This window comes from Gossypium hirsutum, chromosome A11 (assembly GCF_007990345.1).
Source record: "Gossypium hirsutum isolate 1008001.06 chromosome A11, Gossypium_hirsutum_v2.1, whole genome shotgun sequence".
Classification (NCBI taxonomy): Eukaryota; Viridiplantae; Streptophyta; class Magnoliopsida; order Malvales; family Malvaceae; genus Gossypium; species Gossypium hirsutum.
The window spans coordinates 11,351,514-11,377,844 of record NC_053434.1 but is presented as its reverse complement, the minus strand read 5'-3'; the positions used below and the strand labels follow the sequence as shown (position 1 = coordinate 11,377,844).

The 26,331-nt window shown below is 31.7% G+C and overlaps 3 protein-coding genes and 1 long non-coding RNA gene across 10 annotated transcripts; 1 reads left to right on the top strand and 3 right to left on the bottom strand.

The window, feature by feature from the left end:
* Positions 1–6,548: 6,548 nt before the first annotated feature.
* On the bottom strand, positions 6,549–9,246 carry LOC107923294 (polygalacturonase At1g48100). The gene is made up of 6 exons (XM_016853499.2): positions 8,180–9,246; positions 7,906–8,073; positions 7,773–7,817; positions 7,476–7,683; positions 7,306–7,387; positions 6,549–7,205 (listed from the first exon to the last, which is right to left on the bottom strand). Exons 1-6 carry the CDS (start codon positions 8,642–8,644, stop codon positions 6,698–6,700), a joined length of 1,476 nt encoding a protein of 491 aa, XP_016708988.1. The 5' UTR covers positions 8,645–9,246; the 3' UTR covers positions 6,549–6,697.
* A 2,913-nt stretch (positions 9,247–12,159) lies between these two features.
* LOC107924798 (uncharacterized) lies at positions 12,160–14,888 on the bottom strand. Of its 6 annotated transcripts, none has more exons than XR_001691854.2 (7): positions 14,524–14,888; positions 14,324–14,423; positions 14,106–14,201; positions 13,947–13,999; positions 13,086–13,201; positions 12,729–12,776; positions 12,160–12,525 (listed from the first exon to the last, which is right to left on the bottom strand). XR_001691854.2 is itself a non-coding variant. In XM_016855391.2 (7 exons), exons 1-7 carry the CDS (start codon positions 14,751–14,753, stop codon positions 12,439–12,441), a joined length of 663 nt encoding a protein of 220 aa, XP_016710880.1. In that variant the 5' UTR covers positions 14,754–14,888; the 3' UTR covers positions 12,160–12,438. The 6 variants fall into 6 exon arrangements, 4 of the variants coding, with proteins under 4 accessions (XP_016710880.1, XP_016710881.1, XP_040936986.1 ...); XM_016855391.2 differs by having other exon boundaries at positions 13,153–13,201; XR_005904844.1 differs by lacking the exon at positions 12,160–12,525 and adding an exon at positions 12,849–12,939 and having other exon boundaries at positions 13,153–13,201.
* Positions 14,889–16,333: 1,445 nt separating this feature from the next.
* Positions 16,334–17,942, bottom strand: LOC107923633 (uncharacterized). 2 transcript variants are annotated; one of them, XR_001691587.2, is made up of 4 exons: positions 17,367–17,942; positions 16,927–17,101; positions 16,565–16,668; positions 16,334–16,483 (listed from the first exon to the last, which is right to left on the bottom strand). It is a non-coding gene; the product is annotated as an uncharacterized lncRNA (long non-coding RNA). The 2 variants fall into 2 exon arrangements; XR_005904843.1 differs by having other exon boundaries at positions 16,334–16,668; positions 17,367–17,936.
* A 4,118-nt stretch (positions 17,943–22,060) lies between these two features.
* Positions 22,061–23,363, top strand: LOC107923188 (short-chain dehydrogenase reductase 3b). The gene is made up of 2 exons (XM_016853409.2): positions 22,061–22,296; positions 22,396–23,363. The coding sequence occupies exons 1-2, from the start codon at positions 22,283–22,285 to the stop codon at positions 23,174–23,176; spliced, it is 795 nt and encodes a 264-aa protein (XP_016708898.1). The 5' UTR covers positions 22,061–22,282; the 3' UTR covers positions 23,177–23,363.
* The last annotated feature ends 2,968 nt before the right edge of the window (positions 23,364–26,331 follow it).

Below are 26,331 nucleotides of genomic sequence, written 5' to 3'. Positions count from 1 at the left end.
TTATGTGATCCGGGTGCTGGTCTTGTACGTCTTACCAGTTGCTGAGTATACCGGCATGTGTTACGGATACTTGACAGCTTGTGTGAGCAGCACTGTGTAGCTACGTCTTGACTGACAGCTTGTGTGAGCATGTCGTTGATAGCTCAATGAGCAAGCAACTATGAGATATGGGATTTGAGGTAGCATTGGCTACATATGTGGCACTTAGTGTGTAAAAATCCCGAGTATCTGACATTATTATTTCGAGTGGTTCACGGGTATGTCAAAGATGAGATTATGTGTAAATTTCTTTTCAGATGGTACAAGTATGTACTTGAAGCTCATATCCAATAAATGCTTGAAATGATGAACATGAGGTAAGTTTTGTGATGGAATAAACTATGACTATGAGACCATGGTAAATGCACATTTAATTATGTTATATTATTTAAATACACGTAAGGTAGGTTGCTTATTTCTTGTATATGAGCTTACTAAGCTATATAGCTTACTCCGTTTATTTTCCATATTTTTATAGTGTCACCAAGCTAACTTGGAATCGGAGATCATTGGAGATTCGGATCACACTATCAAACTCTCATTTTGGGTATTAATGGTCTTAGAATTTTGAATGTATTGCATGTATATGGACTTGGTTATTTTGTTATATGTGTCATTTGATTTGGCCAAATGTATTGGCTCATATTTGTCTAAGGTGATTTAGTATTAAACCATGTAATTGGCTTAATTCGGCTAAAATGGTTGTAAGCCATTTACACATGTATATGTGTTAATGCTTTTTTGTTTATGTGTTTTGTAATGGGTTGCTATATGTTTATTTTGGTTCAATGCTTTGTTGTGGAATGGATGGATTGGTTTATTAATATGCTATATCACCTTGATGAGTGAATACAAGTTGATATTAATCTTAGTAGTATTTGGGAATGATAAAAATGGTATGTTTGGTTTGGCTTGTTAAAATGTCATGTGTATGTTAAATGATGGTATTGTATTGGCTTGAGTTACTCATATTTGTGGATGTTTTGGTTGCCTAAGTATATTATGTTTTGTGCCTTTGATTTGGTGTAGATGTATGTGTGAATAAGGGTGGCAAATGGCTTGGTAAATAGCCTTTATTTTGTCCATATGGGTAGACAAACGGGGGTGTATCTAGGCCATGTGTGACACACGGTCTGCCCCAGGGGCGTGTGTTCCTGCCGTGTGTCCCCTACACCATAGTTTTGAGAAACAGAATGCTCAAAATTGAGCACATGAGCAGAGACACGGGCGTGTGTCTCAGCCGTGTGGACTGCACGGCCTCGAATACTGGCGTGTGCCCTAGTCGTGTGAAGTCTGCACCTATTTTATGAAAATTAATTTTCCACACGGCCTAGCACATGGGCGTGTGACTTGGCCTTATGTTCTCAATTTGTTCATGGGTTACAAGTTAGAGAGTTATATGGGGTTGGGACACGGGCGTGTGTAACCACACGGCCTGCCCACACGAACGTGTCCCATATCCATACAGGCGCGTGACCCCTGTTTAATGGAAAATTTTCTAAGTTTTGTAAAAATTTCTAAAGTTCTCGGTTTAGTCCCGAACCACTTCCAATGCATGTTTTGGGCCTCGTAGGCTCATATTAGGGACTTTATGGTTAAATGCAAATGGTTTTAATTTGGACACAAAGTTTTGACTCGAGATTGTACGATTATTTGTGTTATAAGTCCGGTAATGCCTCGTACCCTGTTTCGGCATTGAATACGGGTAAGATAAGGGGTGCTATAGTTATGGTTCAAGAACTGGTTCATTTGGATAGCATATTTTAGCTAAAACTATGTTGTGATTAAGCAATTTGGTACATTGAAAAATTGCAGGTTGATGTTCATTTGATATTTTGCAAAAACAATTTGTCACGTTGCGACGTCAAGCATGAATCGTTGCAACTGGACCTAGTCAGTATGTTGCATCGCGAAGAGGAACCCCTAACGTTGCCGCATCAACCTAAAATTTTGTAAATATTATAGTTTAGTTCTAATTTGATTTGAGATTAGCATTAGAACTTTCGTAAGCTTGTATAAGACAGATAAATGAATATTTAACATCTATATACTTAACTTGCTTGCGATTGAATATTTAATAATATGAATTTAGATTATAAATTACTCGTAGTTGTTCCGACAAGTAATATAATACCTTATACTACAAATTTGACGATCAAATTTAGTATAAGGTATTACATGTGATATAATGATAAATACTTTTACAATTAATGAAAGATAATTATTTCAAAATTTGTGATTGATTTTTTCTCGTAACATAATCAAAGTTTTTCAAGGTTTTTAACTTGTAATGCTTAATGGTTTGGTTAAATAATTTTTAAAAGAATCTGGAAGGGGCCTAAAAGTGTAAATGTGATGGGAAAACGTGTGAGTGACATTCACACAATCGTCATAGTAGAGGAAAAAGTGACGCATGCATAATGACACATGCGATGATGACTAAGAATACTTGATGGAGACTTTGAAATTAGTGGTTTAGTCTTACATGCTGACCTGCACCACATAGTTTATATTATATTATTTCATGCCGGATATTCGATGATTATATACCTCAGAAAATTAATTAATGTTTGAGACTCCAGTCAACTCTCAACAACAGTGAATTGCAGTGCAGCATATTCAATGAATGAAGCTTTCAATTCTGAAAGCTGAATTTGTAAAATAGGAAAAGTGTTAAAGGCTGTCGAAATTAAACACCCTATACTTATAGACCTCTTTTGGAAGCTGTGACATGAGTTTGTTGACTATATTATAAAATGTTTTTTATCAATGGAATCTTGATTGGAATGAACTGTATGAATTAAATTAGGGTAAATTTTTTACATGGTCACTCGAGTTTTAGTACATTTTCATTTTAGTTATTAATTTTTTTTAATTTAATTACTCTCATTAAGTTAAATTTTGCATTTTAATCACTCCACAAGTAAAAAAGTATTTGGTCACCAAATGGAATTCTGACCTAGCCTAAGACTTTAATATTTACCTATTTTATTAATTTAATCTTAATTTTAAAAAAATTAATAACTTCAATCTTTAATATTTACATATTCTCAATTTTTTATTAATTCTAAAAATTTAAAATATAAATAAAATATTTTTTAAATGCATAAAAATAAAAATTTATAAAAAAATTATAGGATATTCAAAAAAATATATTAAACTTTAATATACTTTCACATCTTCCTTTTTCTTTTCATTTTCCTTTTTCATAATTTAATATAATTTAAAAATATACAAGTTTGACCCAAACTTTGAAATACCGCTGAAGCTGCTAGCTTGGCCACCAGCACCAGTGTTGCCACCGCCGTCCTCAGGGTGGCTCCGACGGGATTGAGCTTCATTCAGTGCTTTAGTGAAGTTCCTCACAGCTTCCTCTATCAAGCTCTTCATGGTTTCCTCGTCAAGGTCGACCATTGTTCTCGTTCAGGTTATGGGATCCAGCATCAACACCAATGTTCCTAAGCAAATCATCAGCCAATTCTTCGATGGCTTTATTCTCTTCGATTGCTTTTTCCCAAGCTATTAGCCTTTCTTCCATGTATATGTTCTCACGTCGCATGTCTTCCAGTTCAGCTTTCGTGGTTTCAAGGACATTCTCTGTATCCTGTATTACTTGCGCAAATAAAAGGGTCAATGAAGAATGAAGAATAAGATCTAAAACTGAAATGATTGAAGGGAAATGATGTTACCATTTCAGAAAAAAAAAACCAAAAACAGATTTAGAAGGTTGAGAATGAATCGCAACTTAATATGGAAGAGTTAGTTAAACCATGAAAGCTAATTAGAAAAAAAAGTTTTAAGGGTTTGGCACTTATAAGCAATGATTTGGACATATCATTAGGATAATGTTTTTGTTTAAAAAACTGAAAATAACTTATTATTATATTTCAAGATAAATTGTTTTAGTATATTCTGGCAAAAAAATGTTTTGGTAATCTAATATATATGTCTTCAATAATTATAAAAAGGGAAAATTAAAAAAAAGTGCGAAAATATATTAAATTGTAACAGTTTTAAATATATTTTTTTTATAAAATTTCGAATATTTTATGTATTTATATAAATCTTAAAGGTTTTAAATTTTTTTTATATTTCAATTTTTTTAAAATCTTAAAACAATATATTTAATTTGTAATATTTTTTTTAGATAAACCATGAAAAAACAACAAAAAAATAAAAAATAGCAGACCACTAACCCTCTGGCCCTACATTCAGACCATTCACTCATTAAAGAAGAAACTTTAACATTAGACTTGCAACATAATAACTTAGCTTGTACATCCATTTTAATCTGATTAAAAGAGTTTGAATTTGCCTTCATGACTTCCCACGTAATCTTCCATTCCTCACTTGCCGAACATAGTAAATGAAAGCATTCCAAGAAACCCCCATAACAATGGCTTTTAAGGACTTCCCTTTCCCATACTTCAAAACCCAGTTCAACATATTAATCCAAGATTCATGTCACAAAAACTCCCCACATACTAGCAAAATTCTCACCCAAAGCAAGCTAGAACGTGAACAAGAAGCAAAAGAATTATCTCTGGACTTATCCTCGATGCCACACAAACAACATAAAGTACCAATTTGACCACCCCATTTCAGAATTCTGATTTTTGTAGGCAATGTATCTTGGACAACGACCATGTGATGAATGCATATCTTGGAATTGTAGGGCTCCCCCATACCACTCTATGCCAAGAAGTTTTATCAAGCTTTTGTATAGTTCTTTCCCAGCTTTTTTGAAGCACAACTATGCTTAGGTAGAGACTGCACTTGCCAAATATTTGCACCCTTGAGAACAAATAGGTCAAACCAAGCCAGCCAAAGAGAACCAACCATGTCAGCATTCCGACCAAACACATTTTAACAGTGGAGTATCACTTGGGTTACTATCTGAATAGCTTAGCCTTAAATTATCTAACTAGAAACGCTAAAAACCTTAATGGATCTGCATTCTTACATGATATCTTCCATCTAATTACCTACTTTCTACATTTTAATCTCTATATCTAATCTTAATCTACAACCTTAGCTTCCGTTTTTAATGCTTATTAATTAGAGTAGCATACTAGTCCTTTAATCTTCCCTGATATATTGATCAAAAGACAAACTATCTGCCCTAGTATATTCTCTCTCAAACTAAGTTTTTTTATTTTTTTGGTGAAAACAGAAGAGTCTGGTTCAAGCTAAAACCAGGCTAATGAAGTATGCAGTCCCCAGTAGACATAACACCAATCAAATCATTAATTAGGACATAATTAATACCATCAAACTACTTAGTTTTATCACTAAATGTAATAATATATTCACTATATTTATGTATTTGCAGTGATAAGACGTGAGAGTTCCTTGTTTTTTTGTTCCTTGGGAAGGGGGTTCTCGCCCTTAGATTCAGTTAAGACATAATTGATTTTTAGTTTATTGAAAGGTTGCTTGACCTACTCAGTACTCTCTGCGGGCAATGATCCTGGTTCTTTAATTTATAAATATTCTTGCCACATCACGGTATATGAGACTGCCTGAGGGCTCGGTCAATAAACACCCATCCATCGAAGAGAGAAAAGAAAGACTGGAAAAGGAACTGGGCCTGGTTAATCAACTCAACAGTCACTTATACTATTTCCCGTAGCAGCATTGTTTGTTTGTGAACCATTGAATTGGGTTGGATGCAGAATAGGTGAAAGCAACTATAATCTATTGAAGCGTTGTGTTTACAAAAGAACGTAGGGTATGGGTCGAAGGAAAAAAAGCTGAAACATCGAAAATTTGTTGGGACCGCTACTTTTCCAGAGCACTTAAGTCTGCACTCTTCGATGATATCCTGATTTATATATGATTATTGTATCTCCATGCTGCGCGTGATGGACCTAGACCAGACGGAGACTCTTGTCCCGGCCCCTCCACTTTGTTTACTAATATTTGTTAATTTCAGTGCTGCTATCTACCATAAAACCTAAAAGAAAGAAAGTGATGACAGTTTATAGTGATGACAGTTTATTTACTGCATGCCTTGAAATCAACCCCACTTTCCCCCTTTTATTCTCTAGTTATATCTTCTCTTTCTGCTTTAGTTTCTCGTCCTCTACTAGCTTTTTGCAGTTGGATTTGTTTGTTTACAAGTGCTTTTATTGTGGTTTTTAAGACACACTACCAATGTGTGGAAAGGTGAAATATTCTCGCTCTAACTTTTCACTTGTTTGTGACTTGTATGCCTCAGTGCTACCTTTATATGCCCTAAAATAAATGCAAAAGCTTTATCAGATGTCACAGGGACTACGTCACTTGAAAAAAGAAAAATTGCATACTATCCATGTCGAAGCATTCAAAGTCAAACTGCATTGCGAGACACAGCTTTCATAAAACATGCATTAAAATCGTTGAAACCAGAGGTTAAAGTTCATTTATTGATGATCAGTATTCTGATGTCTGTATATGTTAGTTTGCAAAAACCAGATGTTTATTCTAACATAGAAATTTAGCAATAAAACATGCAAACTAGGAGTAGAGATTATAATATGGACCATTTTTTAGAATGATCTTATAATTCGAAATACAATCGCGATACATCCTTGGCTTTCCTTTCAATTATATGTATTCGTATGCATGTATTTAAGCTAATTTACATGGGGAAAAAAACAGAAGATTACAATTCTAATCATCCACAATAACCCATATCGTTATTATCCAAGATGCGTCGAGGAATACCCTCCATTAAGCAGGAGACAGGAGGAATGGTTAGCGTTTCCATATCCCCATAAGCATTCCAACAAAAAGGGTCCAAAACTATATCTCCTTGAGCTGGAAGAAGCTCGATATCAGAGAGTGTGATGTTTGTACATGGAACAGAATCGCTGCAGGCAAGATGCATCGGAGGGCTTCGGATATCATAGGTTCCCTTGATGCTTTCATACAGTATGTCTGATACATAAACAGCTGATGTTTGGTTTGCGCACCCCTTAGTGAGGCAGTAGAATTGATCTATTATAATTGGATTCCTAACGCTTTCCATGTGAATGTTACTGAATGTTATGCCTGATACAGCTCCAGATCCACCTTGCCATGTCTTGATCCTGACACCGTTATCTGATACCTTAATTACGGAGTCTCGAACCGTGATGTTGGAGACGCACGCTCGTGAATTATGATTACCTAGGCTCCCAATGCTGGGGGGCAGAATCAAAGGGAACATATTTGATAAGGATAAGATTTGGCAAACATGAAATCAAAAGGTTAGTATTGTTCAATAGAAACTTTTAGAACTACCTGATTCCATGACCAGGTCCGCAAGTTATGTTCTTAATATCCACAGCATAGCATCCTGATCCAATAGATATGCAATCATCACCTGTGAAGCAAGATCATCAAGATGGCGAGTCTAATTACAAGGAAAGAGAATTAAAATTTTGGGAAGATTTTTGGGCATTTGGGCTAACCATTAGAGATAACTGAATTATAAATTTCAACACCGTTTGTATTCTCTATGTGGATCCCATCGGTATTGGGACTCAGGGCAGGAGCTGTTATGTGAAGGGATTCGACATGGACATTCTTGCAGCCATCGAATCTAAAGTGGAATTGGGGGCTATCCTTAACTTTAAGTCCTTGCACAGTCAAGTTGGAGCTCATGAAAAATCTTATAGCCTGCATCATGAAGTTTGAAATGATTTAAATTTCTTTGTATTATCTTGGGGGAGGGGCACAATAATTTTAAATCAAGTCTGGCAACTTACAATTGGGCTGTCACATGGTCCAGACAATGTTGTTCTGTTTATGCCCTGTGCCAATACAAAAAGATTAGCTATTAACTCAAGTGCATAAGGTTTTTTTTAAAAAAAAAAGTACCAAGAGTGAAGTCAGCTGTACCTTGTGGGGCTTGCAAGGAAGATCCCACCATTTTTTCCCTCTACCATCAATGAGACCACCTCCTTGCAAGGACATTCCATTGATTCTGTAAAAGACAAGCCACTGGCGCTTGCTGCTATTCTTCGGCCAGTCTTCGGGTCCATCAGGAGGCATAAGTGTACCATCAACCTTCAAAAAGATGTACCCCATCAACACATTGCGTTGTTCCTCTTTATTATCCCTCAGAAAAGGCATAGGTGCTTACAATCAGAGAAAAAAACAAGTAGTAAATTACCTGAAAGATAAGTCCGCCTAGACAAGGACCCGTAAAAATTGTGGACTGAATCATGAAGGAAAAACCAGAAGGAACATGAAGGACTGATGCATTAACTTGACAAGCAGAGTCCCATGCCATCTTGAATGCTTCTGTGTCATCTGTCACTCCATCCCCTACAGCTCCGAAGTTTCTTACATCGAAAACACCAGTAGAAATGTTGGCATTTCCATCATTAGATGGACTAGAAGGCTCGGGAGCAAAAGGAGCAGTGGGGTGAGGTGCAGATGGACTGGAAGGCTCAGGTGCAAAGGGACTGGAAGGCTCGGGTGCTGGAGAAGGAGGTACTGAAATTTCAGAGATTTTGTGATGGTGAGTATGATGTTTGTGTTTAGTATGGTGATGATGCCATCTACCTTGGGCGGACAAGAAGAAACAGACAAAAGACATGCAAAATATAGATAGGAATAGACGAGAATGCACCATTCTAAAGCAAAAATTGGTTCAATCAATGAGGACAAAACAGAATTCAGTTGGCAAACAGGTAAGGTTTTTTTTTGCAGGGAAAAAAGAAACAGCTCAAGTTATTTAGTCACTGTCAATAACTAAATGAAAATGACAAGAGAAAGGGTGGAGTTCATAAGAAAGAACGCATTCTCAAGTTGCGGAACGTAGAGAACGAAGCAAGCGACTTCCTTTGATTGAGTGAACACAGTGAGCACTGGGCAACTTGGTGAAAAATTAACTGAGTTTGGCAATTTGGAATGCATGGTGAATCACAAAGTCTGAATATATATACTATATACAAGAAAATAACAAAAAACAGATAGTGGGAAGGATTATCAAAAACATCTGCAACTTTAGATTATTTTAATGGAGTTTTGGAGGCGGGAACCGACCAATTCCATATAGGCATTGGCTTTTTTGAGAAGGTGGAGTCTGCATATGACAGTTCTGGAAAAAGGTAAACGGAATAACAAGAAATCAAATGCGTGGATTGTCCCCCCCGGCTTCTTCCATAACTTTCGCTTTCATTGGCCCCAATCAAAGTTACTTCCACCTTAGATTAATATTTATATATATTCAACAAAGCCTAAGTTAAATTAACAGTATATTCCCGTTGTGTCCTGAGTGGAGCGTGCATGCCTTTGAAAATCTGCTGGTTCAGTGACAGGAAATTCAAGGAGCTTAAACGCAACAAAATGTGGGATATCTAAAGAGTAATATGATGTTTTGCCCGTAGCTTTACTTACATTACATAGGAAAAGTATAGAACGAAAATGCTTTGAATTTTTTTTTTTCAGTGAGCAAGAATGAAAGGCAGTTTTTTCGGTTGCTTCTTTAAGTGAAAACCAATGATGCTTCCAGTGACACATTGTTGGAGAAAACCTTAAAGTTGGGTTGAAGGGTAGTTAGTGATATTAGACCCTGCTTGCTGGTCGGCTACGACATGAGCACAAGGCATGCAGTGAGCCATAATTTGGATAGGAAAGCATTGCCTTTTATTATTATTCAGTTTTTTAAGCAAAGCCTGACTGTTTGGGGCGGTGGTCCACTAGCTTGGGCTGAGAGAGCTACGTCCACAAAAAATCCCACTTACTCTCCCAAAGTGAAAGTACCTTTTATGGCTCCATCCTGGCGTTGTAGTGCATATGCGCCGTTATTTGTTATTGAGCCACCGCCGTGGTAGTGTGTATATATAAATAAAATAGATCAAGAACAACAATTGGTTAACTTTTCTGCTTTCAGGATAAGATGATTGATAGGCGGCTAATGATGAATGTAAAGAAATGGTTTTAAAAAGGGCCCCATTCTTACGCCCTTAGTTTTCAAAATAAAAAAATAAGTTGATGCTTTCATGCGCATGGCCGGGCTCGGTGCGATCGCATGGGACAAGGATGGTATGCTGATGGGCGACCAATTGCTTCAACTCGCTTTGGGCCGAGGCTCCTGCTGCTTTCCTTGATTTAAACTTTGCTCCTGGCATGGGTTTTGGAGATATTATGATGTAATCTCTAAATTTATTTCTGTTGGGTTAATTTGTTTTGGAAGCCTGAACTTTATTTCAGTATTTTCATCATGTCCAGTTTGTTTTTACTCCTAGATCAACAAATAGGTTTGCGTCTTACTATGCCTCCTGGGCTTAATGAATGTATTTGCCAGTTTTGGCAATGTTTTTTTTTTTTTAAATTGGACTACGATTTGTTAATCTAACTGATTACATTAAAAACTATTAAATATTTTTAAAAAATTTCGGATCATACCGGTTTTTGATCTAACCAGATCAATAACATTGCGTTTTGGCTATTTTTCTTTAAAAAATAATTGTGCTTCAATAAAAATAAATTTTGTTTTAGTTAAAAACAAAAGCTTTTGTAAATTATAAAAGGAGATAAAGTTCAAAAATACGTATAAACTTTGGTTCGATATGCAATATTATATATAAATTTTAATTTTGTGCAATTTTAATATTAATTTAATTTAATTTTCACAAATCACTAACATAATTATCGATATAACTTCATTTCATGTTAATTTATTACATATACATATACATATACAAATACTTATACTTATTCAATATAAAAAGAAACTAATGTATGTATTTATTTTTTAAAATTTGTATAATTAAGTCAAAATCAGAATTTCATATATTTCATTTGAACTACAATCAAAGTTTCATATATATATAATTGCATCAAACCAAAGTTTATGTATCAAATAGTATATTGGACCAATGTTCATGTATAGTTTTAATATTTATCCCTTAAAAAAATTAAGTTTGTTTAATTAAAAATTGAATTTTATTCAATTAGTATTGCTATTATTGCAACAATTAAAAAGATGTGTGATTAAGCATGCTTAAATGTATCTTTTTCTACCGATTTAAGGATGGAAAAAAGTTATGAGTAAAACTAGATTGTGTATTAAAAAAATTAGGCTTTTGGTATTATTATTATTATTATTATTATTATTATTATTATTATTAAATAATAATTTTAGGCTTTTGGCTCTCAAAGGTATATCCTTTTTTTTTCTATTTTGATATCTGGTCTGTTTTATATTGATATGTTAAGTTACATTTTGTTATTTGGTTTAATTCAAAGTCGTTAAGGATGTTAAAAAAAAAACGATTAACTTATGGCCCAATTAAAATGCACTATATAACACTTCCAAATAATTGAACGCAATATATGACTCCTTTATCAATATCCATATCTAAATTTTAAAAATAATTAAAAAAAATTTAAAATTCAAATTAATATTTAATCAATCATCAAAATTTTTTAAATGTTTAATTATTTTTATTTTTTTATAAATTATTTATATATATATATTTTTTATTTTTTAATATTTTTAAAAATTCATATATATATATATATATAATTTAAAGGTCAAATCATGTTTTAAGTGCCAAATTTAATATTCTAACTTAGAGACCATATTATTGAGAAAAAAAAAACCAAGGACCGGATGAATAAAAAAGCATTGGATGAACAATTCAAAAAAAAATTACTTGTTTGTTTATGTTTATTTATCAAAATAACCATGAATAAGAATTTTAAAACTCATTTATTAAATAAATTAAATATGAAAAATAAAATTCGTTTATAAAAAGCTTAAATCTCACTTAAAGCTTGTTTAAAACACATTTATTGTTCTAATTATTAATAATATTATTATATGTGTGATTTTATTTATTATTAATATTATATCTCAAAATTTAAATATGTTTTGATTGTTTGTTCAATAAACACAAATTCACATTATTTCAAACAAACAAACACAAACAGAAATACAAATTTAAAATTTGTTTAGAGGTAAAAGTTTTGTAATTTTTTTTAATAATTAAGCCATGTAAAGTTTACCAACAGCAAAAGAGATGAAGCAACCAAATTATTAAGAAAAAAATGATTTTATTAATTAATAAAATCAAGAAGTTAGCACAGCACAGAACATAAGTGATATGCAAAATCAAAACAATTTGTCAAAACATCACCTAAAGTCAACCAAAAGACACCATAAGATTAACATAAATCACTTCTGTTCCTATGAATACATACAAACAATTAAGATTCTTGCCATTCATAAGCATTTATGACTTTAGCTGCCACATATAAAACCATCTCTCTTTCATATGCAGCTCCAAATTGTTGAAATTCCTATCTATAGCTCTCAATAATGTTAGATTAAAATTTAAGAATACAAATAAAATGTTTTGATAGGTTTTGAACCCAAACCTTTCAATGTACCTTAAAAGAAGAAAATAAGAGAGATGATTATCGTGTTGAGCCTGAGCTTTTAGCAAATTTTGCAAACCGATCCAAACCACTTTTAAGTAAACTTTCAAGGAAAGGTTGAAGTGCCTGAATAATTTAACACAGTAAGAAGATTGATTACTTCATGTTAGCTCAAGCACGAGGTATGATTTCTACGACAATACTAAATGAAGCATTATCTATTTTGCTGCACATCAAGTTAAATGTTAGTAGTAATTTTCATCTTTCCCAAGGTAAGAAATTCTAGGTGTTCGCCTCGACGACATGTTTTTCATGGAAAGAATACTTACAGATGCCACCGGAGCCAAAAGTTGAGGAACTTCATATGAAACTGTCAGCTGGAAAGGAAAATTGCAACAAGTAAGCAAAACTCCAAGTAACATCCAATAAAAACTCATTTGCTCTCTACCCTATGGCTTCCCTGATGCAAGAGATGTAGCACAAAACTTTGGGAACATTTTGTCATTTAAGATTCAAATTTCCAGCCAACAATATTTCGTCCTGACATTATTTAAAGACAAGAAAAGTCTCTGTTTTAGAAGTGACTATGGCTATATATCATATTGGTCAGGCAACTTGCATATATGCTGATAGATTAATCAACTACTGGTATAAGGAAGAAATTTTGATATAAAGTGGTTCATTACTTTCGAGGAAACAATAGCAATAAACCAGAAAAGCATCAACTCAAAGTATTGTATAGAGCAGTCTCACTTCTATTAGACATGATGAAGGCCCTTTTGGATAAAATCGAACAGCACCCCTACCATGTAAAAATCAGGTTGTTAAGATTCTATCGTCAAGTTGAGGCAAATGTCAAAAAGAGAGGTTTAAAGGAATGCAATAAAGTGGAAACAAAGATATTATCTAATTTTTTTCATTGCATGAAATGAAACCAAAGGAATTTCAGGGTCAAGCACAAACAACACTCCACGTAATCATGTTATGCACAAAACAGATAAATGTTTTCAGTGAATGTGCTAATAGATAATCAATAAGTGGCAAAGCTTAAGTGTATGAAAGAGCTTTGATTACTTGTGCTTCAGATCATACTTGAACGAATAGCAGGCAGAAACTGAAAAGGAAATGCTCAAGTAATATAATTTTATGACTCATCTAGAAGGCTTCTCATTTATGATAACAATAATCTAAAGCCTTTCTTCAATGGTTCCAAAGATCATCTTTCATAGCATTCATTTTGGGGGAGGGGGTAGTTATCATCTTTCATGCTTTCATTTTGTCATTTTCATCATATTTCGGGAATAGGCAGCACCTGGCAAACGAATAAATTGTTTTGGCGATGCTACAAAGTCCCAAGTCAGCACCCAATTTTGCAGTATTGCCTTAACGGCGTGCAAGAGTTTCCCAATGGGATTAATTTATAGAGCTTCGGTGTCGACAAAACAATAAAAAGGCAAACTCATAAACTGAACTAAAAGAAAAATGAAAAATTTGGTTTATTCAAGGAGTCAATGGAATTCCTAATACTGGGTTGTTTTTTTGCTTGCCTGTTAGGAAGACCTTCCAGAGATCTCCAGTGAATTTTCTGATTTGGGATGGGCTGCACAAGAAAATAAAGATCAGTTGAAATGAAATTCATACAAGAACTTATCGATTGAATAAGCAAAAAGAGGGCGAAAAGGAGCGAGGTCAAACAGGTTCCTTACTTGCATATTTCTAGCAAGCCAGGAGTATTCAATATCACGACCAAATGCCTTATATTTCAACGACCACCGTGACAAATCAGGCTTGTCTTCCAATACCTGATTAGAACACAAAGAATCAAAAATCGAAGTTTCCAATGAAATTATCACTGTCTGCCACAACATTTTAAGAATAGAATACGGAGTGACCCCTGCAACACATTAGCAATATACACAATAACCTGGACAGATGAAATGAATGGCATCCAATTGGGAATTGCTTCACGATCAGAGTAACATTTGTAAGCGACCGATGCAGGTACATCAATTTCCATCTTTGCCCTGAACCCATTTTACACACACACACAAAAAAAAAATTAGTCAACGAGTATGTTCTAGTGAATAGAAAGAAGAGAAGGGAAGGGAGGATGCCAAAACTTACGTGCAATCCTGCCATTCCATGACAGGAGAAAAGGGCCTGGAGGAAGTGAAAAAAGAGGCCTTCTTGAAGGACCCGTATGGGATTCTAATGAAGATACTGTTCAAAGACGGTGACTTCAAAGAGGAGATTCTGCAACTGGATATGGCGTTAAAGAGGATTGCATTTCCATTAGTTGGGAAGACATGGGTGAGCCTAAGGGAGCTTGAGGAAATTGCAAGTGAAGAAGACATCTCTTACAAACTTACTGGTAGCACAAAACAAAATGTACAAAGGGAAATACAAGGAAAGATATAAGGCGACTGGACGCCAAATTCCACAAGATCCGCCAGCGCAGCACCCTTTTTTTTGTTCTTTTCCTGTAATAATGATGGAATGCTGGAGTGACGGTGCGGGACTTATTTAGCAAAACGGACCAATAACCTTTGCCATGCGTGTACGGAAAGGAAAGAAACCGAGAAATGAGGCCCAACAGTATGATTGGTTTGGTAAGCGCGAGTTTTACTGGTTTTGGGCCTTAGACCGTTTATAAGGTTTTATTTAAGGCCCCCATCTCGTTGAATGGGCTGGGACAAATCCTAATTTCATTCCATTTTAGTCTCTCTTCTTAAATTTGTTAACTATTTAATAAAATATTTGTACGGTATTTTTTAGTGAAAATACATTTACTAATTACTAACAGATTTTATACTTTTAACATACTTTAAAAAAATTTAAAATATAATTTTAAAAATAGAGATTTTAATTCACACTTCATTTTTTAACAGATTTTAAGAACGATGCAAAAATTAATTTATATTAAATTTTTATAATAAGTATAATTATAACCAAAAATGTAAATTGTTCCCAAAATTTTTAAATTTTATTTTAGATATGTATTTTTTCCGTTTTTATGGTTTTAAAATTTTTATATCTAAAAAAAATATTTTAAATATTATTTTACATATACTATTTTCAATAATATTATTTCTAGGTGCTTTTTAATTACTATTTTAATATTTTTTTAAAAACAATTTATAAATATTGTTTTAAATGTTCTAAAAATAATATTTTTTATTTAATTTATAGAGTTGGTTAAAAATAATTATATATGAGATAAATATTAAAATTAAATATGAATTTTGGTTTAATGTGTAATTTTATACATAAACTTTGATTTTACGTAATTTTATACATGAAGCATTTATTTAATCAAATTCTCACAAATTATTAACACAATTATTGATATAATATCATTTTATGTTTGTATATTGTATACACGTATAATTATATTTATCTAATATAAAAATAAATTATTGTACTTATTTAAATGTATATGATTGAATCAAAGTTAATGTATCATATATACATTTAAACCACAATAAAAGTTTTATGTGTACAATTGCACTAGATCAAAGTTCATATATCAAATTATATATAAATCAAAGTTGATATATAATTTTAAAATTTACCCATGTATATATATAACAAAAAGTAGCGTATCTATGTTTTCTCTATTTAAATTTTAGAGTTAATTAAAGATAATTTCTAGAAGTTTTCATTATCCTTAAATTGTGCTTTTTAGATTATAATTGAAAAGTTTACGTTTTAAATTATCAAATTATTTAAGGTTTCAAAACCCCATCTTTTTATTTAACCTTCAAATACTTTTAATATATTTAATTTTACTTTTAAAATGTAAAATTTAAAAAAAAAATATTAAAGCTTAAAATATACCAACCAATTTTATTTCAAAATTTCAAAATTAATTTTTACTTACTTAAATATACCATATCAAATTTGAAAAATATTTTTTAAAAAACAAAGAAAAAAATAACCATTATAAAAGTAGAGCAATATAATCAATAGAAGTAATGTTTACACAATGTCTTTCAATTGCTTTGGCTTGGCAACAAAGTAGGAATACTTCAAAATGTAGAGACCAAACGATCCACCTTTTCCCTGGTATCAAGCTTGGAGTGTACTGGGAAAAACAAAGAGCTAAATTTTTTTACTAAACGACCCAAAGTATAATAGCAAGAATTGGCGATGGAAGAATAATTACATGGCGACTTCTTTTCTCTACATCAAATCGGAGGTAGTGTAAGTCATGGGTATTGATTTCAACCTTCCAAGAACCACTCAAGCCTAAATTCCTTCAGATTTTTCCTGTTAGCAGAGTTGTTGGCAGATGTGAATTTAGAATTTTTTTTAATTGTTAAAATTGAATTATAAATTTATAAAAGATTAACGTATAATTTTATTATATATTAATTTATAATTTTAACATTTTTGCAATGGATTAAATTGATTTTTTTTCATTTTTGGGACAAAATTTTAATTTTATCGTATGCATATAAATTTATAATTTAATAATTTTTAAAGGGTTAAATTGTAATCTCTCATTTTAAGGAAGGAAAATCTTACCTACTCCTTGCATTTGCCTTGGTTGTTCTCAAACCATGAAAATTCTATTTTCTTTACGATTAATATATTATTCACTGTTATGGCCCAATTCAGCCCGGGACCCATAAACAGAAATCAGAATAAACGAGTCGTGTGCCATTTCACCTCCACGTTAGAGTCCACACCCACTACGCACCTGCAAACAAGCAAAAGAGGTTGTAAAATCGGCTATAAAGCCAAATTGAATCATATGTAAAAAGGGAGATTTTTTGGGTTTTTCCCGATTTTTTTGACTCATACAATAGCAGAGAATATACGAAAACGAGCCATATCAATAAAAGTCAGATTAAAGATTCAAGAGGTTTTTTTCCCTTTCTTTCTTTCTCTTTTTCGCTTGTTTCTTTTTGTTTTCTTGTTGCAAGTTATTTTTTTTTTAAAAATTCGAAGGAAAGGAGACTTACCTAATATACCTCGTGGTTCGGGGCCGGAGGTCGAGGCGTTGAGGCGCCGATGACCCTCCTATGCAGCTCCCCAAAGCAGAAACCCTAGCAGAAGGATAGGGGAGCTTTTCTTTTTAAAAAAGGGGGCTGAATGGCAAAAGGGAATTTTGCCCACAAATTGAAAATTTGTACTGCAGTTTAAATGGCCCAGATCCGCACCTTTTTCCCTCTAATGGTCCATTTCCGCAACCAGTCCCTTTCCTCTGCCCCTGCATCCAATTAAGCCTTGTTTTCTTTTCTTTGAATGCTTTCAAATTATCCCTGAAATTTGTGCGGACACCCATTTCAGTCCGCGTCAAATTGAACTGTTTTGAGGTTTGGTTTTTTTGTTTTTTTGATCTCTGTTGATCATTGCTCCTCGCATTTTAGTCTTAACATTTTTGTGGTTTACAAATTATTATTTTTTCAATTAATTCTGAAATCATATTTTATATCAATCATAGATTATGTACTACTCTTATTTTCCCGTATATTATTTAAACATGTTGTTTTGTACCACTTTAATTAATCGTACATTGTTAAGTTTTTGTTATCTTTTAATTTTTTTTTCTTATTTTTTTATATTAATTGGCTATACGATATATTGATTTCAAAATTTTATCTTATAGCACTATACTTTAAAAATTTATACGTTATTTCTTTTCGTGCATAAATATATAATTACACAGGTTTGTTTATTCCAAACATTTTAATTATAATTAATAGTTTATATATATATATATATTATATTAGGTTTCCATTTTATGCATATTGCTTATTTAAATTGACGCATGTACTGTAGTATTACCCTTTTTGTATATACATTGTTTACTTTCAAGCTTCATTTATATATCATTACTTTATATATTATCATCATTTCCATCTTCTTGGACTATTCCAAATTTCGATGTAAATTGTCTGTATCATATTTCTAAATACCATTTCCTACATCATTCATCCGTTTATTTGCTTTAACAAGCTCACCACAGATTATTTGTGTTAATTTGTTTGGTATTTGCTCTTAATCTCTTGGTCCTCAAATGCTGTGTTAGTACTGGTATAATGTATTATATATCGTCATTACATGGACCCAAAATCGTTCTTTTCAAATCTTACATCATGGCCATTCATTTTTATAATGTTCTATTCACGTTTCATGCTTGGAACTTTGTTTTTACATTATCGCATCGTGACTCAAATTTCAATGTTCCAACCAAACAAGTATATTTTGACCTGGCTTTTATCATTGTTAATTGGAACCCTCTCAACTTAATAAATTGTTTCGTGTTTAGAGGTTCGACAAATTGTGCCCAATCGTGTTAGGTTTCGATTTTTTGTTCAGCTAAAATACGGAATATCCTTTGAAAATTTTGTCCAATTTTTTTTAAAATTAAAACGAGGCAATATTTCGTGTTTGGAAGGTTAGGAGGTTGTGCCCAATCGTGCTGGGCTTCAATTTTCCATTCGGCTAAAATACGGAATATCCTTTGAAAATTTCGTCATGTTTTTTTAAAAATTAAAATGAGACTATATTTCGTACTTGGGGAGTTTGGGGAGTCGTGCCCAATCGTGCTGGGCTTCAATTTTCCATCCGACTAAAATACAGAATATCCTTTTGAAGTTTCATCCATGTTTTCTCAAATTAAAATGAGGCAATGTTTTGTATTTGGAAATTCGACAAATCGTGCTCAATCGTGCTGGGTTTTGATTTACCATTTGGGCCGAATAGTCAAATATCCTTTTTAAAAAAAGTTTTAAGTGCATGTGTTTTGAAAATCCCGAGATAATCTTGTGTCGAGGGTTCGAAATATTGTATCCAATCGTGCTGGACGTAATATTTTTTTCCTTCTAAACGAGAGAATCTCAATATCCGATTCAAGTTATCCAAACGTTTTTAAAGATTGTATTTTAAAATCTTTTCGAATTCTCAACATTAGGACATTAATCGATCAATACGGTACTAATTTTGGGCGTTGCGAGGGTGCTAATCCTTCCTCGCGCGTAACCGACTCCCGAATCCGTATTTTAATTTTTTGTAGACCAAAAACGTTGTTTTAACAAAGCAAAGTGTTTTATTAAAATAATTGATCACATGGTGACCCAATCACACCTAAACAAAAATGATTGGTGGCGACTCCATTTTCGTTTTAAAGTCGATCTCTATTTTTCAAAATAAAAAATAGTTTCGACACTCACAACGGGCATAAGTCGCAAAATATCATAATTTACAATTAATTCATTCAATATTTCCTTTTTTTAGAGGACAAATTCTAACATTTAAATTATGTCCATCCATCTAAAAATCTTAGTTCAAGCCTTTCGCTATTGGATAAAAGATCTTCTTCTTTGCATTTATTACGATTCTCTCTTGTCAAACATTTACCAATATTTTAAGAAATTTAATTTTAAAAAAATAGTTTTAACTGCAAATATTTTTAGAATATTTGCAACAACTTTAAAAAATATATATAAACAGTATAAAATAAAATAAAAAATTAACCAATTAATAAAAATCATTTAAATAACAATTTTAAAAATACAAATACTGTTAAATACATTTAACAATCTAAAAACATATTTAAAATTTTAATATATTGTTAAGAAATAAAAAATGTATAATTTTTACTTGAGTTTTTTGACTAACATTTTTTACTTGATTAGAATTAAAAATGTTTTAAAAATTTTAAGTTAGTAATGCAAACACACATGCTTATTTATTATACAAACTTAAAAGGAATAAAAATATATATTCTACGTTTTTTAATGAAGTTAATTTTAATATCTATGTAGTATTGTGTTAAACATGGTAAAGTTTTTGTTTTTAATAGATTTTAAGATCAATTTTATTTTTTTAATTTGTTTCACAATTTAATTTTTTAAATATTTTTATTAATAAATAAAAAAACTGATTTCATTATAAATTATGCTAAATGATTTTTTTATTAATATAAAAATTTATAATTATTTATATTAAATATATGTTTTTTAAAAATTTATTTTGTGAAACAAATTTAAAAGTAAATCTTTTTTAGATTATAATTTATGCTAATTGAGATTTTTATTATAAATATTTTTATGCTAATTGAATTTTGTTATAATAAGGATTATTTATAGGATTAGTTTCTAAAAGAATTAAAATATTTTTAAACACTTCTTTTAAAATCTTAAAACTGTTATTATAATTAGAAAGAGATTTCATAAATAATAAAGTAATGGATTGCACAAATACTTTTTCATCTAGGTTTAATTTAGAAAATTGTGTATATATCATATACATATAATAATCTAATATATCATTTTTATCCAATAAAATATTCAACTAAAAAATATATAAAAAAATTATAAAATAATTTAAATATCTTTTAATTGATACATACAACGGAATTTGTGTATCACCAGATAAGAAAATTAGTATATATATTAATTATAAGGTCTTAAGTCTCCAATGATATAGAGGTTTAATTTATTGACACGTGACATACCTATAGTGATGACACATGACAATTATGTTATTTACTTCATTTTTTATTATTTTAAAAATAAAATATAATTTTAAAATTACAATACATTATTTAAATAATATCAATAATTTATAAATTTAAATATTTAAAATACTTAAATTACACACTTTGGGTTTTATAAAATTGATAAACCTTTTTTTTGAAATGAAAAGAACTCATTATAAAAATCATAAAATTGATAAACTTTTAACAATTAAAAATTCATATTAATGGATCAAAATTTAATTTTATAAAACTATTAAATATTTTAAAATTTTAAAATAAAATCATTTCAAAGATATATAAAATATATTTTTAATTTTACAAATTTTTTGAAAAGGGTAAACTGCATAAATGGTCAGCCAACTTTCATAAATTTTCATTTTAAGCACCAATAATTTTTCTTTTCATTCAGGAACTCTCATTACTGTCAATTTTCATTTTTGCCACTCTAAGGTATTTAGATTAACAGAAATCCGAATTAGCATTTTTATAATTATAAATAATTTATAAAATTTCCACATAATATTTAATTTCCATGTCATTAAGAATTTCCCCAAAATAAAAATGCCGACTCAGATTTATGTTAGTCCAATTACTTTAAAGTGGCTAAATTAAAATGAAAAGAAATGGTAATGGGAGTGCCTAAAATGAAAAAAAAAATTAGATATCTAAAATAAAAATTTATAAAAATTAGATGATTATTTGTACAATTTACCCTTTAAAAAAATAAAAAAAATACACACAATAAATTTGTGCATCGAAAAAAAAAAAACTAGTATATATATCAGCACCCTTCATATGCATAACATTCAATTATGAATTGTGACAGTCATATTCTGAAAGTTGTGTCGAAAAGTAACTGAAAAAAGAAAACTACAAGAGGATCTATTCATAACCCATATCTCGAACATCTCTAAAATGGAAGATAACAAATAAAATATAGTAAGAAAAGGCAAGTCTTCTGTACCAATAATCGCTTTGCCTGGTGATGTGCAAAAGGTATTGAAGACAAGATAAGCTCATAAGCAGTGGTGATTAATGGAATCATGTGAAGATGCTATCTTAGTTGTAACTACATATAAAATAATACATCAAATTTTCAATTATACAATGAATTTGCATGGACACAAATTGTTTAAATCAAATTATAGAGATTTGCAGTTGACTTAAAATCAACGGTTGATGAAGTTCCAAGTCCCCAAAAAGTTGTGCTTTCACCACGTTTAAATCAAAGATAAAACCAAGGTGATTAACTTCTGTCATGCACTAACTTTACACAGTTGCTTACGGTAAGTACCAAGTATAGTCTGCAGCTTAGTAAAAATCCTATAAATAGGAAATATCACAGAGGTCAGAAAACAGCAGATCCGAGGGCCTCGCTAAAAGACTTTTCAGATGTCTAACCCAAGGTATGTTCATCTTTGTCTATTAGATCTGCTGTCGCTAATTAACATTGCAGTTGCATCTCAAGAACTGAAGCCTGCAAATGTATGTGTGTTACTTTCTAGGTTGGAAGGTAAGGTGGCTCTTATCACTGGTGGAGCCAGCGGTATCGGTGAGGAGACGGCGAGGTTCTTTGTACAATATGGGGCTTTGGTTGTTATTGCTGATGTCCAGGATGAGCTGGGGAATCAAGTCGCTGCATCGATCGGCCTTGACAAGGTTAGTTACCGGCACTGCGATGTACGAGAGGAGAAGCAGGTTGAGGAAGCAGTAAGTTTCACAGTGGAGAAATATGGGAAGCTGGATATCTTATTCAGCAATGCGGGTACCCTAGGCTCGTTAACCGGGATCTTAGAACTTGACCTGGATGACTTTGACAACACCATGGCCACGAACGTTCGAGGGGTGGCCGCCACGATCAAGCATGCCGCTCGAGCTATGGTGGCTAAAAACACACGTGGATCCATCATATGCACTGGAAGTGTAGCATCTTTTGTAGGAGGAACTGGTCCCAATGGTTATACAACATCAAAGCATGCTATCGTCGGGCTTGTTCGAGGAGCGTGTAGCGAGCTAGGGGCTCATGGCATCCGAGTCAATTGCGTTTCTCCCTACGGAGTTGCCACGCCGCTCGCTTGTAGAGCCTACAATTTTGAACCAAGTCAAGTGGAGGCCAATGGTTATTCGGCGAGCAACTTGAAAGGTATTGTGTTGAAGGCTAGACACATTGCAGAGACAGTGTTATTTCTTGCTTCTGATGAGTCCGCTTATATCAGCGGCCAAAACTTGGCTGTTGATGGAGGATTTACTGTGGTTACTCACAGTCTTTCAACATTTACGGATTAATGGTTGTGGAAGCCAATTTTTGATATAATTCTCTGTAGCATTTATCAGTAAAGTTTCTTCGACTTGCGAGTCCAACCTTGTTACCAGTACATTACATGTGCATTTTCCCTATAATCTGCATTCTGCAGTGCCTTTTTTAATCTTTTTTCTATTTTATACTTGACAAATGAATAAGTCTTGTCTGCCATTATCTCCACACCTCCTATTTTTTTCACCCAATTTTCAGCCCTAAAGTTCGTAGTAAAGGAATATGCATCAAAGGAACCCTCCAAAGTAATTTTCTCTGTTTCTACTATTAAACCGTACAAAGAGGGGATGTTCTACTGCTAACTAGTTCAGTTGATACCAGAATTTAAATTTTGTTAATTAACTTAACACCATTTTAATTTTTTTAATTTTAACCCAGAATTAATCGACTGAACTAATTTTAATTAAATTCAATTAATTTTTATAATAAATTTGAAAATTTTAAAGCATAATATTCTATATTATCTCAAAATACCATCACAAAGGACATACGCTTAATGCTCGGTAGGATCTCTAAATTATACTCAATTATCACTTTAGCACTTATAAATTTTTTTACTTTCACTTTCATACTTTTTTTTCTTTTAAAGAATTTAACTTTTATACTTAAATTATCATTCTGTTATACAATTTAGCCCACAATGTTTAACAAATTGACCCATTACGCTATCAGAATGCACTTCGTCACTTTATTTTATTTTTTGATATTATAATTAACTAAAATAATTTTAAAGAAAACATTATATAAAACATTTCAAGATTTCAAAAAGTTCAATTTAAAAAAAAATTCTGGAAAATCCTGGAGAATATAAATTTAAAATTTAAAAATCAAAATAATATATAAAAACTAGAAGAAGAAAAAAACTCAAAATTTCCCAAAATATATATTCTAAAAAAATTATAATAATTTATTTTAAAATATTTTTTTACAAAACACCCCAAAATATACAAAAATTTCTAAAATCCAAAACAATATATCAAAATTTCAAAAACAAATTGAAAAAGTTTAACTCAAAAAATATAGATTCTAGAAATTGAAAATTTAAAAAATTTAAAATAGTTCTATAAATTGTAGTACTTTAAAAGTGAAAAACATAAAAAATAAAAACTGATTTTTTTAAAATAATTCAAACGAAAATTTAATTAGCACTTGGTCAACACAACTAACACTGGTCAGTGGTGGTAAACTTTGGTCAAAATCATTGATATATTTTATAAAATACACAATTTTTTTAAAAAAATTTAATTTCTAATTTTTTTTGGAATATATTTTGCAATTTCATAATCATGAATGCCATGTTTTGCTTTTGTAATGGTTAGAAGGTTCCACGTGGCACATTTTGATTGATGTCACATGTACTATTATAAAATTTGGACTTAATTGAATATCAAAATTATAGCTTAAGTATCAAAGTGGGATAAGAAAAATGTTTAGGTACTAATATGAGAAAACATATATAATTCAGAAATTAAATTGACATATTAAAACAACTAGAATAATTTTATATATGTAAGCTGTGACTAATACATCGTAGTATTGAATATATAACTGATTAATTAATAAAATGTCGATGACAAACAAGGAAAGGAGGAGACAGTGATGGTTTACACGGTGGAGGATGTGCAAAGAGTTATAACAAGAGGTGTTCTTTTCTTATAGTGGAAAAGGTGTAATGGAGTGACATGAATCCTTCTTAAGGATAACGAAATTATTTATAGGTGAAGGTGACCTTCTCTTAACTTTGGATATTGACATGTGCACAATGCAAGTTCCAAATTGATCGGACACTTGAGAGCACTATAGTCCTCTAGATAAGCGGCGATAGGATAAAGATGAGGTGAGATCCCACATGTGAGCCATGCTAGGAAAGACCTAACATATATTTTTAGCAAGATAGACCGTAAGAGTTTCACGTGTTATGTATATGTATGTTCAGAAAGCTCAATCTTGATAAGGTGCTACCCTTGACGAGGTGTCGACTAGCAAAGTTGTGCCATGACGAGGTAAAGGCAACAAAGCCTAGATGGAAAAAGTACTTAAAAAATGCCCCAATTTACGTTCTTGGTTTGTAGTAATGAATGCACATTGGGTGAAATGGTAGACTTTTGGAGAGTGTCTATCTTGGCGTTATTTGAGGTTTCACTAAATGTTAAAAAGAATGTGTTCAATCATTATTGGCCAGTGAATTGATAAAGCATAATTTAGGAGACACATGCCGTGTTTATATTGGTTTTGGGAAGTTGTATTATTTTGAATCTTCACTCGTACTGTTTGCTTCTTTATTTATATAAGGTGCCTTTAAGAGTTTTGTGGAATTTTGGCTTCTACACCTTTAGAGAAAAAGGTTTTGAGAACAATTTTGTTGCTCAAGCTTTTGCTGGAATCGTCATTGTCAATGGGTCTTTGGAAGAAACAAAAAAGCAACTACTAACGAAGCTCGCACTGGCAAAGGTACATCTTCTAAAAGGAAGGGAGCCTTGCAGGAGACAAAGGAGCCTCAACAAAGTAGAGAAGAGGCTTGCAATGCGAGAGAGGAGGCTCGCCAAAATAAAGGGAAGCACTCAGCTCATTAACGAAGAGATGAGCCTCGTGAAGATCAATTGCTTGAATAGCTCAAAGATGTTGAAAAATCTAAAGGTCGTCAGTCTATTGCAGCTCCAATTGAGCAACATGCAGCTTAAGCAACAATTGTGAGCAACCATCCTGTCTGTAGTGTATGGCAACAAAAAAACTGAGAAACTAAAAATTGACCTTAACTGAGTTATTTGAATGATTTATGGATTATAAGTTAAAAATTTACGATTACTTAAACCGAAATAAATTCTATTTTTATTTAATTTACAATTTATTTTAATTTTTCATGATGTGAAAATAAATAATTTGTATTTAAAATATTTAAAATAACTTATAACAAATTTTTTTTCAAAAATCATATAAAATTTATTGATTATTTTTTATTTACTTGAAAAATTATGTTTTTTAGAAATATTTATGAAACCCAAAAGACTTAAAATTAAATTCATTTTGTAATCCAAAAAATCGAAAACCAAGTTGAATTGAACTATAATAGACTTTTTGAAAAATTCAAAAAGTCTGATCCAACTAAACCAATCTATCCCCTTCCTGT

Coding starts and splice junctions, on each gene's coding strand:
- LOC107923294 (XM_016853499.2), bottom strand. CDS start 8,644: ATGGTGCATTCTCGTCTATTCCTATCTATATTTTGCATGTCTTTTGTC. Junction 8,074..8,179: donor TAGGCGGACTTATCTTTCAG/GTAATTTACTAC, acceptor ATCTTTTTGAAG/GTTGATGGTACACTTATGCC. Junction 7,206..7,305: donor GGACCTGGTCATGGAATCAG/GTAGTTCTAAAA, acceptor TCTGCCCCCCAG/CATTGGGAGCCTAGGTAATC.
- LOC107924798 (XM_016855391.2), bottom strand. CDS start 14,753: ATGTCTTCTTCACTTGCAATTTCCTCAAGCTCCCTTAGGCTCACCCAT. Junction 14,202..14,323: donor CATTCATTTCATCTGTCCAG/GTTATTGTGTAT, acceptor TGTTCTAATCAG/GTATTGGAAGACAAGCCTGA. Junction 12,777..13,152: donor CTTCATCATGTCTAATAGAA/GTGAGACTGCTC, acceptor TTTCCTTTCCAG/CTGACAGTTTCATATGAAGT.